The sequence below is a fragment of the Pongo pygmaeus genome, chromosome 8 (genome assembly GCF_028885625.2).
Source record: "Pongo pygmaeus isolate AG05252 chromosome 8, NHGRI_mPonPyg2-v2.0_pri, whole genome shotgun sequence".
Classification (NCBI taxonomy): Eukaryota; Metazoa; Chordata; class Mammalia; order Primates; family Hominidae; genus Pongo; species Pongo pygmaeus.
The window spans coordinates 36,439,244-36,456,379 of NC_072381.2; the positions used below are offsets into that span (position 1 = coordinate 36,439,244).

The 17,136-nt window shown below is 45.2% G+C and overlaps 1 protein-coding gene across 10 annotated transcripts in view; it reads left to right on the forward strand.

The window, feature by feature from the left end:
- Positions 1-17,136, forward strand: part of CCNY (cyclin Y) — a 305,685-nt gene that overhangs the window by 136,266 nt on the left and 152,283 nt on the right. For 5 of the 10 annotated variants that reach the window (XM_054435230.2, XM_054435231.2, XM_054435229.2 and 2 more), the window contains one exon: positions 8,597-8,661. The exons of 4 other annotated variants lie outside the window; for them this stretch is intronic. In XM_054435230.2, the coding sequence (XP_054291205.1) occupies positions 8,628-8,661 (34 nt within the window). In that variant the 5' untranslated portion in view covers positions 8,597-8,627. Of the gene's footprint in view, positions 1-5,107; positions 5,141-8,596; positions 8,662-17,136 lie in introns of those variants that run through there. One more of the 10 variants, XM_054435233.1, reaches the window with a different exon arrangement.

Below are 17,136 nucleotides of genomic sequence, written 5' to 3' on the forward strand. Positions count from 1 at the left end.
TCTTTTTAAAATCTTTGTGTCGTGTCAGAGTCTGTGGAACCTTTTTTGTCCTTAGCTCCCTTTAACCTTGGTGCTAGAGAGAAGGCAGGTCCAGAGTGGAAAGGGATTTCCCGGTAAAGCATGGCAGCTTTTGTCATCCTGCAGGTCTCTCTTAAGAGAGCTATGCATCCTGGTTCTTAGAAGATGACAGGTGAGGAAGGGGCCTCTGATATCCAAAGTTAGACTTGATTGTTCTTTGGTAGTGACTGAGTCTAAGGGAGTATTCGTTGTTTGGAGCTTTAAAGTTTATTGTATATAAGCAGTATCCCATTATGTCAGTTTCCATTATAAAAATACTATACTTGATTATTGGCTTTTACAATATGAGAATGCAGGTTTCCCTAAACTGATGACTTAAATGGACTCGGAGTCCACATGGTGCTGACTTGTGTGAGCTCATCTTGCAATGTAAGGCCTTCCAATATTGACAGAGTTGAAGGAAACTTGGAGGTTTTCTGGAAACTAATCTTCAAATGAGGCATTTACAGTATATTGTTAGTTTTGTAGGATTGATTCTGTGTGGAAAGTGCATTCTTTGGATATGTCATGATTCCTTCATTGATTTTTAATAATGAAGGTCTTTAGTAAAACCTGTTTTTTTGTTTGTTGTTTGGTTTTTATGGAGGGGTGCGGGATGGTGCAATTCTCTGAAAGCATTGGGAGTCAAAAGCTGGCAGTGGCCCAAATGCAGTGCTGCCTTTGTGCACGTTCACATTCTTCAGTGAACACCAGCGGGCCCTTCAGTGATTTCCTGCTGTTGGGCCAAAACATAGCTAGTACCATTTTATGCTCCCCCTGAGCTGCCAACATACTACCCTACTGAGAGGAATTCCACTGTCCTTTTATTCTAGAGGTAAATCTATTCTGAACTTTTATGGGAGAGAAATGAGACTGACTTAAAAAATACACAGGAAAAAGTCTCCCACTCCTCTTTGATTAACTTATGAACAAAGGAAAACACCAAAACTTATGATTGATTGCTTTAAAAAAGTTACTGCCAGTAAGATAGTCCTTTTCCTCCTCAGGATGCTGAGTTCCTTCCCCATCTAGCTTTCTGAGGGGTTGCAGGAGCTCCCATAAGAATGCCTGGTGATTCTGAGGCTTCAGGGTTCTGCCGCTTCTGGATAGAAATGCAGAGGAGGCTGCTCCACAGCTGGACAGCAGTGAGCTCTGGGCCGCCATGAGACTGCCTGCTCTGTGTTCTGTGTGGGGCAGATGTGGGAGAAGGATGGTGGGAAGAATGGCTTCCAAACTGTCGATTGATCAGATATACAAGGGAGGATGCCAGGGGATAATGCCAAGAAGAGGTGGGTAAAGAAAGGAAAGGAATCCACAAAAGGGAGGAGGGGAGTGCAGGTGTGCATGTATTCTGAAAAGTGCTCATGCACATACAGTTTGCTTATTATTTAAAAACTTACTGTGGGAGTTTTCTAAGTGTATTTTATAAAGCAAGATAAATGTTTGGGTTTTGTGTAAATACATTTAGTAATTAATGTATAGCATGTAGAATTAAGCATTTTCTTCCTGAGTGAACTCACTGCCAAGATCCACGTAAGAATATTTAAAGTCACAGATCATTGGTGGATTCTGAACGCAGCTGTAGGATTCCATACTGAAGCACAGCTTTCCTGAAAATAGCCAAATTAGGTGTGGCCCTTCCCCTCTGGCCTTAGTTCTTCTGCCTTTGTGCACGTTCACTTACTTGAGATGACTTAGTTGAGTCATCTCAAGTAAGTGAACAAATGCTGGGCCAGTGTCCAGGAGGAAGCAGCCCCTTTGTGTGTTTTCATGTTCCTTTAGCATTTCAGAGTGTGGCCTGACAGGTAACTGTGGGGCTATATTTGACTCCTGGAGAGCAATTCTAGAGAAGGAGATGCTCTGGCCCCAGGCCAGGCGCGGGCTGTCTTCTGCAGCTTTTCCTGGTATCACATTTAAATGTTGTGCTCCATTTGTATTTGGAGAGTGTATTTGTAGAGTATATAGGTAGGCTGTATTTGTAGAGTGTCGGTTGACAAAGGCTGAAACAAAATAGATTGTCTGAGAGCAGACATCTCAGAAGGCCCAGATGAACACTTATATATGTGGCACAGAAGTACTAGGTGGCACTGCAGTTTCTGTATGAATAGTTAATGGCCTTGTATTGGCAAGTAGTTTGTCTCTCACATCACAGCTCTGTTGACTGGTGAGTCTGTGAAAGATGTTCTGGGAGCAGGCGCTGGAAACTTAGTGTCACATGATGGCTATATACCACTCGACATTTGCATTTTTGCAGCCAGCTTTAGGTTTAATGAGCTTCCTCTCCTTGTTGGGTGTGGCTGATGGAATGAGTATTCTCTTTTGACGTATAAATAATTGCATTTTCTCTTTTGACATATAAATAATTGCATTTTCCAACAGAAAGGCTCTGTGTTCATTTTCTGCTGCTGCCACAACAAATTGCTATGCACTTTCTGGCTTAAAACAATACAAATGCGTTATCTTATACTTCTCTAGTTTAGAAGTCTGACCTGGGTATCACTAGGCTAAAATCAAAGGCTGGCAGTGCTGAGGTCCTCTGGAGGCTCTCAGGGAGAATCTGTTTCCTTGCCTTTTCCAGTGTCTAGAGGTTGCCTACGTTCCTTGGCTCACGGCCCCCTCCTGTTTCCAAAGTCAGTGGCCTAGCATGTCTGGAGTGTACTTCTGTCAGCACATCCCTGTCTCTTCTGCCTTCTTCTTCCACTTTTAAGGAGATTACTTTAGGCTCACCCAGATAATACCAGGAACATCTGTTTTAAAGTCAGTGGATTAACAACTTTAATTCCATCTGCAACCTTAATTCCCCTTTGCCATGTAAGATTGCAGGTTCCAGGGATTAGGACGTGGACATCTTTGGGGACGTTATTCTGCCTACGACAGGCTCTTCTTCTGTGTTTCCTTAGAACCCTCATCTATATCAGATTATATTAGAAGTTGTCTGTTTATATATATTTTATTGCTGCTGCTACTACTACTGCTACTACTACTATAGTCTACTACATTTTACAGACTTCTCAAGGTCAGGCACTGTTCGTTTCACCTTTGAATCCTGGCATTACCACAGCCCCTGGTGTACATATATGGTGCTTAGTAAGTGTTTGCTGAGCTAAAGGGAACTCTTTCAACTCCCTGATTTTACTTATGAACAAACTAAGAAATAGAAAACTGTGCTGTTTTTTTTTTTTTTTTTTTTTTTTTGAGGCGGAGTCTAGCTCTGTTGCCAGGCTGGAGTGAGTGCAGTGGTATGATCTCGGCTCGCTGCAACCTCTGCCTCCCGGGTTCAAGCAGTTCTTCTGCCTCAGCCTCCCAAGTCGCTGGGATTACAGGCGCTTGCCACCATGCCCAGCTAATTTTTGTATTTTTAGTAGAGACGGGTTTTACTGTGTTGGCAAGGCTGGTCTTGAACTCCTGACCTCATGATCTGCCCACCTTGGCCTCCCAAAGTGCTGGGATTACAAGCATGAGCCACCACACCTGGCTGAGAATTGTGACTCTTAAAGTAGTGGGAACTCAAAAACCCTTTTATGTTGACTTCCATAAAACTGAAACGCCGAGTTCAATTCTTCATGCTTGGAAGAAAACTTGGGTATGCAATAAGAATGTGTTATTGTTGCCTTCTCTCATAAAGGCATCGTCTGATATTGGTCATGAGCATAGAACAAAATGAACAAAGTGAATTATTTCCTATGTATCTGAAGACTGATCTCTGCTAAACAGAGTATCACTTAGTCATAAATCAGCTCAGTGTTTAGTAAATGGAAAATGAGGAAAATCTCCTACCAAGCATTCATTGGCTTGCTTTTAAGGATTATACTTTCAAAATGTGAGAACTATCAGATTATGTTTGTACAAAATATAACATACAAATTAAATCAGCACAGTAGCATAATTTGATCTTGCTTTATCCCATGCACTTGTATAGATAAATTCTTGTCAATTAGTTTTGACCTTGCCTAAATGCCTTGCAATGATTAATTAGTAGGAAGCAAACCTAGGATGGCAAAACACCCCAAAATAGTTGCCCAGGATGCCTGGTGTGCCAGCAGACGGTATTTCCATCCCAGGATCAGGATGCTGAGGAAACCCATGTTCTTTTGCAAGATTGGCACACATTCAGGTGGTTTCAAAATAGAGCTGCATATCTGTTGTGTTTATTTTGGTATTTGAAATTTTTTATATCAAAGCTAGCCATAAAGAAAACAACAGATTTTCTTAAGTTTTTATTTAAATACTGGCTGCTTTGAGGATGTGCCTACAGATTTGGTTTTGGTGTGAACCAATGATTGACAGTTGTCACCTGATAAAAGGGCTCCCTTACCTCTCCCTTACTTCAGTGCCTTGGAACTTTCTGGGCCTTAGAGTTGCAGTCTCATTTCCCTCTGCTTCCCAGCCTATGTGCAGGGCAGACCTCTTCTTCCCTCAGTAATCCCCAGCTCAGCACACTTGCCGCCAAAGATGCCTTTGTAGTTGGCAATATGGCATAGGGCGGTGGTTTTCAAACTGTTGTTTAGTTTGGGAAGTCATGGAACTCCTGTATTATTATTTTTAATGACATGTAAATACTCAAGATACATAACATGAATTAAAGTGGAATTGCTGAGGTTGAAGATGAGTGGGAACCCAGGGCCCTGCTGAGTTGGGGCCTGAGGCCAAGTGTCCAGGAATCCCTCTGGGAACACGGAACCCAGTTGAAATATTCTTAAAGCGGAAAGAGCACAGACTCTACCACTTACTAGATGGATGAGATGTGTGACTTTGGGCAAGTTACTGTTAGAAATGCTTGTTCCCCAGTGCCGCAAAGAAATAGCACTCAAACATAAATTTAATTCTCTCAGCAAGGCAATTTTTACTTTCTGCAGAAAGGGTGCTCATTGCGGATGGAACAATGGCGAGAGCACACCTGGACGGGGAGGGGCAGGGGTTCTTATTCCTGATGCAGGTAGCCCCTACTGCTATGTTGTTCCCCTATTGGCTAGGGTTGGACCGCACAGTTTAAGCCAATTCTGATTGGCTATTTTAAAGAGGTCAGGGGTATGAGGCAGAGTGGTGGGGTGAGTAGTTTGGCGCGAAGGACAGTTAGGAACAGGTAACTAAAGGTGACTTAGGTCAGAGCAGGTGACCAAGGGTGACTCACGTCAAAGCAGATGACTGGAATGAGTCAGAACAGAGCAGATGACCAGGGGAACAGATGTGAACTACTGATTAGGACTGGCGGGAAAGTTGTTTACTGAACCTAGAAGCAAGTGGGCGACGAGAACCAGGAAGTTAAACTTTAAAATGGAGAATCAAAGAATAAGAGAGCTGAACCTACTGACATACTGATTCTTTGAAGAGAAACTTGGGGTTCACCATATTTAACATTACCCTAGTTTTTAGTTTTCTCATCTTTAACATGAGAATGATAGTACCTGCCTTACTAGATGGCGGCAAGGATAGACAAGCTCGTGCTTGGGAGGAGCCTGGGATCAAGCAGGTTCTCAGTCAGTGGTAACCATAACTGTCACTTTGTGATTCTTCTCCCTGCCCCTCCTCCCTCTTCCTGTTGTCCCCCTTCTACTCCCCGCTCTGCTACCGTTCCTTCTCTTCTTCCCTCTTCCTTCTGTTTTTATCTGCCACCCTTCATGGCCTGGCTAGTGCTGGCCTCACTTCTCCCATGACTGTCTCATTGCCTGTTCCTAGTCACAGGAATTGCAGCCATCTCTAAATTCCTGTAATATTTATTATTTGTTCCATTAAAATGTTTTCAGAATGACATTTTATGTCATTATAAAAGGAACATATGTTTGTAAAAGGAATATATGTTTATTGCAGAAAATTTAGAAGATATGTAACTACAAGATTTTTCAGGATAGGAACTCTTTTTATATTTTTTTCCTGCTGCGTATAGTGGGACTCATCCATTTCATACTTAATATTCCTGATAGATAAAAAACTATTAGTTTTAAGTCTGTGGAGTTTTATTAACTCATTTGAAATAAATTTTTATTTTTATGGCAAAGGAGGAAAGAATGTCCTCCATGAAGTTGAGAACATAAAGACCAGAGGAAGGCACTGTTCTGGGTGTTGTGAAGGATATAGAGTGACCCAGGCCAGGCTTCCTGTCCTTCAGGAGCTCATAGTTCAAATACGACTAAATGCTATTAAAAAAATAATCTAGTTACTGGTACAGAGAGAATGTCCCGTGGACTCATTGAGGATGAGGAGGTCCAGTCCTGCTGGGGTATCTGAGAAAGCTTCAGAGGCATTGGAATTAGAACCAGATCTTGAAGGGAGTAAAGATTTTGACAGATGGCCAGATGGCACTGAGAACATTCTAGTGGTGGGGAAGTGAACTGCAGGATGTGTTTAGGTGACCCCACTGGTTGAAAGCAGAGGAGAGGGTCAGCTGGGGAGCTGGGCCTTGAATGCCAGGCCAGTCCTCAGAGCTGTACAGTCACCGCAGAGTTGGGAGTGGAGAAGTGACATGACCAGGTGACAGGACTGGTGGGAAGGTTTGAGATGGAGCGGCCAGGAGGACTTTAGTTGTGGCCATTACAGAGCCTAGCCCAGATGACAATGACCATCTCCTTGACCAGATGCTACTCAGGCTCCTTCGAGTCCTCTTTTTGACATAGCGACAGGCCTTTTTCTTGGGTCCTGTATTCAGCCTGCATAGCTCTGCTAAGTCAGTTTAGCTACAACTTCCCACCCTGGAGCTCTCCTCTCCTGGCCTACGTTCAGCAAGAATCCCCCTCCCCTTGCTGTCTCCTGTGGGTGATTTTCCATCCACTGACCCCGCTCCCCTCTGCGCATTGGTGCTAAGTCCCCAGCTGCCCTGTGTTTTCTGAGTTGAGCTCCATTTCCTTCCCCTATTAGGATAGTCTTAGCATCTGGTAGTCCTGGGAAAGTCTTCCTCACCATTTTAATAAGTGTCAGAGTAATTTTTTCTTTTACGCAGATCTAGTAAAGAGATGCTCCTGTGAGTATATGATGAATTGAATTGACTTGAGGAAAGATGAGGCAATCAAATAACAGTGTTTTCTCAAACCTTGCTGTCCTGGGCTTTTTGTTGTCATTGTCCTGAGTGGTGTCCTGTGTTTTTTATTGACTCAGAAATTGTGGCCTTGTTACTATTTGGGAAGGCATGTCTGTGAACCAATGCAAATTGGTGGCGTTTAGTACCCCTGCGTTTCCTTTTTAAATTCACCTTCCACTTTCCCTTCCACCCTGTTGTAGGGACACCTGCCTTCCTCACACGTTGTTCCTGGAGACTTTGTGTGAAGGCTGGTGTTGACCGGAAGGCCTCCTGCAGCTCGTTTTGCCTCCCTTGTGTTTTTCCTTACATCTTTTCCCTTCTCTGGCTTCCAGCCATTCTCTGTGAAGAGGCAGCTCACTAGGTGAGCTGTGGCTTTAGAGCTTGTTTGCATTCAGTAGATTTCCAGGCCATTTTCTCCAGGCTTTTAGTGCATGGCGAAGGCATCATTGGATGAGTATCATCAGGAGGGAAAGGGCAGATGGCTGTGTGTGGACTGTTAAGGAAAGCAGTGTGTGGGCACGGTGGCACGCACCTGTAGTTCTAGCCACTCCAGAGGATTGCTTGGAGCCAGGAGTTCGAGATCAGCCTGGCAACATAGCGAGACCCTGTCTCTAAAAAAACAAAAAAGTTTTACAAATCTAGGCTTTTAATCTGTATTAAAAAAAAGACATGAAACAACAGCAAAAAAGAATGCAGTTTGTCCAGAGACAGGGATGTGACTGGACAGCAGGAGTGAGTTGAGCCTTTCTTTGCCAGTGTTTGGTTCAGTGGACCCGTTCTTCACTCTCCAGTGCTCCGTGCAACTCATGTTTCCCCTCCTGTAACTACTGCTGGGAAACAGCCTTCTCCAAGAGGTGTGGAGCTGTGGCTAGAAAGGGCCTTGTGGCTGTGGTAGTGCCCAAGTCTTCCTCATAGAGACCATCTGGCTGTTTTCTGATTTCTCTACTCCTAATTTAAAGCTTTAGTTAATTGCCTGCACTTTGAGAAGCCTGGTAGAGATAACTTATACGGATAGGTTAATGGTGAAAATGCTGAAATACAAGAACTGCCCAAACTGCCTTGATTCAATTAACATGTGCATTTTTCTTTAAAAGAATTTCATGCTGTGAAAAGCCTAGTAATTGTGATTTAAATTGTTTAATAAAAGCGTTCATTTGATGGCAGAATTGAGAAACTCACATTTGTTTAAAAGACTCATGATGGGGACAAGGGGGGTTAGGTTGATTGGCTTAAGATCCTATCTGAAGTTGAAGTGTATAGGTCACACGGCCGGCTTCAAGGCATTGTTTGGACCGGTCAGGGGTGCAGGGTGGCACTTGATGGCTTTCACACTGAGTTGGTTCTCAGCCAGGCTGGTCTTTTGGTATGCTGTCGCATAGACACTTGTTAATATTTAAAGTATCTCTGACATCTTGTGCCTTTTAGTTCAAGATTTTTCTTTGTTTTGTTTTAAGGGCATGTTTTTCATTCCTTACTTAACCTCTGTTTTGAAGGGCCTTGGTGACCACACCATATTCTCCTGTTTAGGTGACCCCAGTGGCTGAAAGCAGAGGAGAAAATGTTTCATCACGGGCCCTCTCCTTCTGAATACTGTGAGTCTGTGCCTTGGAAAATTAAATGGGAGTATTGTAAAACTCACTGAGGGCTTCTCTTTGGAAACTTCACATCCATTCTCCACATGTTCTTCCCACCCTCCCTCGCCCCACAATAGCAATTAAAAATTTGGAGTTGAAGAAGAAAGCTAGAAGTATTATGAAGCAGCCTTGTTTGCTTTAATAAAGTAATAGTTCTAGTTTATCCTCCTCACTTTCCTATGTAGTGTGCCCCTTAAAGGTGACTCAGACAGGTGACTCCCTCAGTCTTCTCCCTGCGGTCTCACTACCTGGGGTACTAACAGTTAAGAAGTTTTTACCAGAAAGTGATGGGTAACAGTACTGGCTTCCTCAGGAAAAGCTATGTGTTGTTGCATCGTTAGAGAAAAAAACCAGAGCTGGATAGTAGTTAAGGTGGTGAAAACAGATTTTACTCAGAAAAACTATCGCAGTAGGGGAGGAGAGATTCCAGTATAAAACCAGGCTCAACGCCAAGTGCAGCATGGGCCACTGGGAATTCAGAGCCAAGGAGCAGTGCGAAGGTTGTTGTATGGAAATTACTAGAGGAAACCTCAGGGGTCAGGGGGATTCTAGCTCAACTGACCCAACGAGGATTCTTGCTGAGGATAAGTCAAGAGAATCAGATGTCACCTGGGGGGTTGTGGGGGACAGCAGAGGACGAGGAACACATCAGATATTGAGGGTGATCAGATGTTGAGGAGGGGGGCAATTCAGCTAAACTGACTTAGCAGGGCTTTTGCCAAAGTCAGGAGATGCAAAGAAGGATATGGAGGGCCAAAGGTGGAGGTCCATTTTGGAAGAGCCTTCAGAGCAGTCCGACTAAAGTTTGGTAAGAGAGAGATGCTGTCAGCACCTGGTTGTGTGTTACTTTTAGGTCCTGTGCACTGTCTTTTTTCAGTTGAAAGGACAAACCCTCACCTTCAGCTGTCCTGGGTGCATCTCTGAGGCTGGGTTTAGGGCTGGGCCTCTCCAGTGGCTCCTGGGGATGGGGGCAGCACTCACCCTTTGCGGAGGTTTTACAGCACCCCTAGCTGGCCCAGTGTGCGGGTGTTGTGGGGTGCATAGGGCCCCTGAGAGAGGCTTTGGGTCTGTCTCAGTGTGCATGTTACTGTGTTATGCTGTGGTGGCTCCCTCTGTTTGCCTCTGTGAATGGTGGGCTCCAGAGGGCTGGGATCCTGACTGGCTCTTTCATCCTCTCGTCCCCAGCATGGCGTTTTGCACATAGCAGGTGCTTGATATGTAGTGTGTGAAGCAATGAAGATCGTTTGTGAAAATTGGGTTCAGTTCTTTATACTCATGGTGGTAGGATCGGGGGATCACAGTGTAGAAACTAGTTGAGAGAGCCTGGAGTATGGAAAGCTATAATTATTTTAAAAGCTTTCTCTCAACAGGTCATTTTATTCTCACACCTTCCCAAAGCACTCATCAGACAGGCCGACTGGAGTTTCACCTCCCCATCTGTGCTCTGCTCCCCACCCCACAGCTGAGTTGTAAGAGGCAGGTGCCGCAAGAAGGTGGGGTGGGGGGCAGCCAGCCTGAGTCTCTGCAGATTGAAGAATGATCCCTCCTTCTTGGCCCTCCGTAATTGAATGTTATGCCGCCTCTCTGGTACCGTTAATGGGCCAGGGTGCCCCGATGTTCCCACTGACTCTGAAATGAACCATTTCTCTGTTGTGGGTTCTCGGCATCTGGCAAGGCCATGGTGGGGAGAGAGCGCTCCAGCCTTGCCCCAGGGGCTGGTGAGGAGGTCCAGACAGTTTCACCTAGGCCTCAGGGATGCTTCCCATGAGAAAAGAGGATTCCTGCTGGTCCAGGCACTCCTACCCTGCAGCGTGGGAGCAGTCGCTGGAGGTGCTAGAGTTGCTGGGTGCTGTGTCCCAGTGCCCCTGTAGTCCTCTTCGTGCTCTCCCCGTGAGGCTCCCAAGGCAGGATCTGGAGGCCCAGACTGTTCAGGCAGCCTTGTCTGGCTTGCAGGATTCCTCTAAGCTCTGGGTTTCTAGGATTCCAATTACAAAGGGTTATAATCCCATCTCCAGTTGGGTAAGGAAAATTCAAAGTACTGGAGTCAGATCAATTTTTCTGCCTGTTACAATTCTGGGGGCTGGCTCAGAGGAAGCAGGTTCTTAGCACTGCTCACGTGGCAGCTCCAGGTGCCCCTTGGACCCCACACTTTACCACATAGCCCTGTTCTTCCCAGGGCTGGGGTCCCTCTGCCACTGCTGCATGGACTTTTGTGCAAAACACATGCATAAAACAAACTTGGAGCTAGTAGGAAACCTTTGTATTCAGAAGAAAAGTGGAAACAAAATGAAAGTGTCGAAGTTGTTCTGGTAGCCGGCCCTGTGCAGGCAGCAGTGGTGTCTCTAGGGGTTCCTCCCTTCAAACCTACTTACCCCACGTCATTATATTTAGCACAGTGCCTGAAATCCTTCCACCAAGTTCCCTAACCTTTATATTTATTCAGCAGCAAATATTGTACCTTTGGGATCCTAAGGAGCTAGCTCTTGCTTCCTTCCCCCCTTATCTCTGGGAGGTAGCTTGTGGCAGACCCTACCTTAGAGGTATTCAGTTACTTTGGAGGGCAGAATTAGTCATTGATGGGGATACCATTTCCCTCTTTGGCCCTGGATTGGGGAGGAGGAATTCTAGGAGGTAGGGGAGAGACACAACATTGGTGGTGGGAGAGAATAACACTTCTTCTAGGGTCAGGTCAGCCTTGTATGTAGGGCACCACATGAACCCTGTCCCTGGGACCAAAGACTGAGAACTTGGGCCAGGAGCAGCAATGCTGACAGTGCTTGAGTTACGTCTGAACCATCCCAGGAGATTCCAGAATTATGGAGCTCTATCAGAAATGGCCCCAGCTGTGTGTGGGCTGCTGCGTCCCTCCTGCCTGCATGCATGTGTGTCCTTTCCCTCTGCTGTCCTTCCAGTTTCTCATTTTGATCCTTAGGTGGATTAAAGAGAGGACCTTAAATTGCCAGTTGCTAACCTTGAGTGAGGAATCCCAGAGGAGTGCTGGCGCAGTATAGGCAGGACTTCTCCCTCTGGTGATGTGCTTGTTTCCAGGGCCGAGGGAAGGGGAGGCACAGTGAGACCAGACTCTGTTCTCTGAGCAGTGCTGGAGGAGAAACACCCTCATCCATGTGGAGTGGGCATGGATGGAGGCAGCAGGGAGGGTAGTAGCTGGGCTTCCTGGGGCCCGTGGAGGCTGAGAGCAAAGCCACATGATCAAGGAGCGTGACCAGGAAGCCAGTGGAGGTCCCGTCTGCTGCATGAGAGCTACCCCCTGGAGCCTAGGGCCCTGACTGTGGGCAGAGCTGGCCCTCCATTCTCTGCAGCGAGTATGGGGACAGATATGATTGTGATCCTCTCAGAGGACTGATGCATTTTGCCAGAGACATGGAAGTGGCTTAAAAGCCAGCAAGGTCCTTGGTGGACATGATATAGATACAGGTTGTGTTCCTCGGAAGTGACCAACACGTGTCCTTTTGCATGGCGGAGATTCGGAACTGCAGCCTGTGCTAATCCTCTCAGGTCCTTTTGTTACGACCGTGGAGCCCCATGATTTGGTCACTACTTGGGGTCATTTATGTGTCTGGCTGGTCCAGTTCCTATGTTTTGACTGCTGGGACCAACAGCTGTGTGTGATTAGGGCATTGCCAAGTTCCCGGTGGTAGAAATCGTTTACCATATGGTTCTCTAGATGTCATTGTGTAATTCAAACTCCTAAGGCTGTAAGTTTTGCTAACGGCTCTTGGTGGGGCTCTCCCTGCATTTTACAAAATGCACAGTAGTTTTTGTCTAAAAACAAAACAAAAAACCGGAAAGTGACCAGTTAAGTAAATTTGCAGATAAAATACCCTTACATGTTTCTTCCTTTAAAATCACTGAAAATATGCTCAATTTTTATTTAGTTTAACCAGACCATGTTTGTGAGGGTAAGAGATTCCCAAGCTATTCTGAGAAGGGGTTTAGCCTGAGAACTGGTGGAGCCTGGGAAGGGATAAGGCCTGCCTTGCCTGACAGAGCTGCACCTGTGAAGAATCAGACATACGCCGTGCTTGCTTTCCTGACCTTTCAGCTTGGTATGTCAGTCCCTTATAGCGTAGGCTTGTAGCAGACTCGCTGCAGAGATGCATTTTAAGTTCCAAGCAAATGTACAGATGAACTTTGAGAACCCAACTGACTTGAAAGTGTGAGCTGATTGGGTTTCTCACATGGTTTCTTTCCACATTTTATAAAGTTCCTGCTTTTTAACCATGTGTGCTTGACGGTAAGACAACTAAAGGCACTTTGAAAGTGAGGGTGACATTTTGGATGTCCGTCTTGTTGAGCATGGTGAAGTCGTAGCTCCCTGCTGGGCTGTGGAGGCTGTGGACTGCATGTCTGGCTGCTAACTCTTGGCTTGACTGCCCAGGGGGTCCTTCTCCATGGCCAGGATGCTTATCCATGTTTGAGGTTCCTTCTCGGGGACTGGTGTCTTGGGTGTCTACTCCACTTTTCTGGAAGTCTTTTTACTCCACCACAGAATTTGGGTACTAGTGTGTGAAGTGGTGAGAAGGTGACATGACTTACAGACCAGCCTGCCTGCCAGGTGGCCGACACAGGACACAACGCTGTTTAATTCAAGGTGTGAAGGGAGGCACAGGCTATTCTGTTTCCTCAATTGAAAAGGAGCAGGATGGGTGTGGTGTTTCACGCTGTTAATCCCAACACTTGGGAGGCCAAGGTAGAAGGTTTGCTTGATGCCAGGAGTTCAAGACCAGCCTGGGCAACATAACGAGAGTCTGTCTCTACAAAAATAAACATAAAAGAAAAGGGGTTATCTCTCTTCTGCAGTAGATCTTTTATTTTTATGTGCTGAGTACTGACAGGGAGATACATAACTGGACTTCCCCTTAGCAGATCCCAGTAATATGCTCCCTTCAGTGCCATGCGGGGGAGAAAATTCCGACTGTTATGTGGAGAACCCTGAGAAGACTTCTTCCTGTAGATTGGAGATGTTCTGGCTGAACACAGGATTAGCCTCCAAACTGGTGTTTTTGTTTTTAGAATAAGATACATGGCTAGTAGAGAGAAAGTTCTGTTGACATGGAAGGCTAGGTATGTTCTCCAGTTTACATGGGGACTCAGAAAATATGTGGAGCTGTAGTCTCAGAGAAGGGACATGCAATGGGTCCCTTCTGACACCTGCCTACTTCCCACCGCAGATCTCCCCTGCCTGATTTTAGCCCTGTGAATAGCTGTTCTTTATATTTGGATTTTCTTCCAGCACCATCTATTTGATGTAGGCAGTTTTATAGAAGAATTCTTTTGGATTTTGTGAAATACTAAAAACGGTTTCTAGTGGTTTGACGAAAAGGCGTTCTGTTTAGAATCTCCCTAGCACAGTGCAGGGGGCGGCGGGGGTGGTGGGGTGGGGTTGTTTCCCCTCTTGGAGGGGAAGCTGCACAGATCCCTCCCTGTTTTCCCCCTCCCCTCACCTTGGGAATGAATTCCTGGGGCATTTAGGTTGGTCTCTTTGAATTAGCCAGTTCAAAGAGGGAGAGAAGGTGCTTCACATCGTGGAATGGAGCCTTGTAATTGCTGACTTGATTGGATTACCCAAGTAACCTTTTATGCTTAGTTAAGAATATGCTTTGTTGAGAGCATATTTCTGTTTTAAAATATTAGTAATTTTTTCCGACCAACCTCTTCTCTAACCTCCCAACTAAAAGAATTATCAGTAGCTGTTTCCAGAGTTATCTACTGTTCGTTAGATAATTAGGGGCAGGAATATTTATTAATGGTGCAATATATACTTAAACAGTATTTTTGGTGGGGAGAATTCAAGTACATGAAAGCAAGGGCGTGTTTTCTCCTCCCCCAGGATTGTAACTTGACTTCTCTCTCTCTTTTCTAGAGTCTCTTAAAGCATTTTGGAATGGAATGGTTGCTGTTACAAGTTGAGCCATGGTGCAGTTGGCTGTGGAAACTCTAGCATGACTTTCCAGACTACTGTGTGTTTTTTAATAGTAGGCACGCTGTGGCATTGAACTATTGTCTTAATGCGCACTTTTTTTTTTTTTTGAGAGAAATAGAAGGTGGTAGAGAAGAGAAGAGACTTTCTGAAATGTACACTTTGTGGAATACTTTACTGAAGTAACTGTGCTCTGAAGGGTGTGCAGCAGCACCTAGGGTGGAGGCCCAGCAACTGGCCGGCCCCGGCCCAGGTGGCAGCTGGGTTTCAGCTGTGTCGAGCATCAGCAGTTCCTATTTTTTGTAGAATTTTATACTGAGCTCTGTGTGCTTAGAATTGTTGGACTCTACCTGCCCTTTTGATAGTTCCTTCTCAGGTTTAATAAGAATAGAACAGGGAGCTGAGAGGCAGAGATGAGTGCAGAGGACTGTGTAGAGGACCATTTGCTTACCAGGAAAGGAAGCTGCAGGTGTGCTTTTTTGTGATCGTGCTTGTCTGTCTGTCTGGTTAAATCAGCATGGCTGGAGGTGATACTGAAACCCTGGAATCTGCAGGAGGATCACAAAGCACTTTGCCGTCCAGTTCTGATTATCTGCCAGTTTCCTTCTTAAACAGCTGTAACAAAAATTTGTTTTGCCAGGAGAGAGATCAATTCTAAATTTCCCAAAGAAATTTTCTTTTCTTTTTTTTTTTTTCTCAGGAGGTACAAGCAAAGGCATCTTCCTTTCTCCCTCTGAATTTTTTTTTTTTTTTTTGCTCAAAAGTAGCAGTAGTAATTGTCTCATGTGTGCTTGTGAAGAGACCACCAAACAGGCTTTGTGTGAGCAACAAGGCTGTTTGTTTCACCTGGGTGCAGGTGGGCTGAGTCAGAAAAGAGAGTCAGCAAAGGGTGGTGGGATTATCATTAGTTCTTACAGGTTTTGGGATAGGCGGTGGAGTTAAGAGCAATGTTTGGGGGCAGGGGGTGGATCTCACAAAGTACATTCTCAAGGGCGGGGAGAATTACAGAGAACCTTCTTAAGGGTGGGGGAGATTATAAAGAACCTTCTTAAGAGTGGGGGAGATTACAAAGTACATTGATCAGTTAGGGTAGGGCAGAAACAAATCACAGTGGTAGAATATCATCAGTTAAGGCTATTTTCACTTCTTTTGTGGATCTTCAGTTGCTTCAGACCATCTGGATGTATATGTGCAGGTCACTGGGGATATGATGGCTTAGCTTGGGCTCAGAGGCCTGACAGTAATATGATGGGTTGAGGGAAAGTTATCAGAAGAGAAAAAGAACAAAAAAATTTCTAGCTTTACTGGAGAATGTTGAAGATGGGGTAAGCAGAGGTTTACACTAGAAATGGATTCAAGTAGACAAACTATTATTTCATCATAAATGCCTCTACTTTGTTCTTTCCTCCCATTACCCTGCTCAATTCTTGTTTTTTTTTTTATTCTAGTTATGAAGAAAAACAAAAAGAGTTATTTTGTCTTGACCCAATGCAGAGATGAAAGCAGAAATCAGATTTACCCTATGTAATAGCTTATTACTGGGCAAAGAAATTAAGTACATTAAGGAGGCCTTTTTTTCCCCCAATGGCTGTTAGATTGTGTATTGCAACCAGGAGTTGTCAAGCTCCTGATCCTAATCCAAGCTGGGGACTGTGGTACAGTGTGGCCAGCTGCCTTTGCCAGCTGCCTTACCAGGCAGGTCTCGCATCTGCAACTGTCATCCCACTGGAATCAAGTTGCAAGCCAGTGAACTTGCTGGGGTGTGCCCAGGTCAGAACAGTTACAGCTTAAAAGCCTTCGCTGCCCTTTTTCAGATCCTGTTCCTGGGAGAGTCTCCCACACTAAGTTCAGTGTGGGTGCCAGCTGTGGTGAGGGTGTGCTGCCACTGCAGCTGCTGTCTGGGCATCTGTGTTAGGGCCAATACTTCAAGAAGTGTGAGTCATTGTGAAGTGACTGTAGGCAGCTGGGAAATAACAGCTGTGAACAGAAAAAAGACTGGAGGCCTGCTCTCTGGAGGCCTAGGCATAGTGATAGGCTGAGGAACAGAGAGGGAAAAGAAAAATGCAGTTCTAAAATTAAAAAAAAAAACCTTAATTTAAACCGTGATTTACAGATAATTCCCATGTGTGAGAGACAGTATAGGAAACACTCCAAAGAGCTTGCGTTAAAACAAAAATAAATAAAAATGTAAAGATTTCCTGCCCTTATGTGAAAAAAGTGATCTGTGATTGTTCTATTTTGTTGAGACAGGGTCTTGCTTTGTTGCCCAGGCTGGAGTGCAGTAGCATGATCACGGCACACTGCAGCCATGAGTTCCTAGGCTCAAGCAATCCTCCCACCTTGAGTAGCTGGGACCACAGACATGTGTTACCATGCCTGGCTAATTTATTTTTTGTAGAGACAGGGTCTTGCTATGTTGCCCAGGCTGATCTTGAACTTCTGGGCTCCAGTGATCCTCCCACCTCAGCCTCCCAAAGTGTTGGGATTATAAG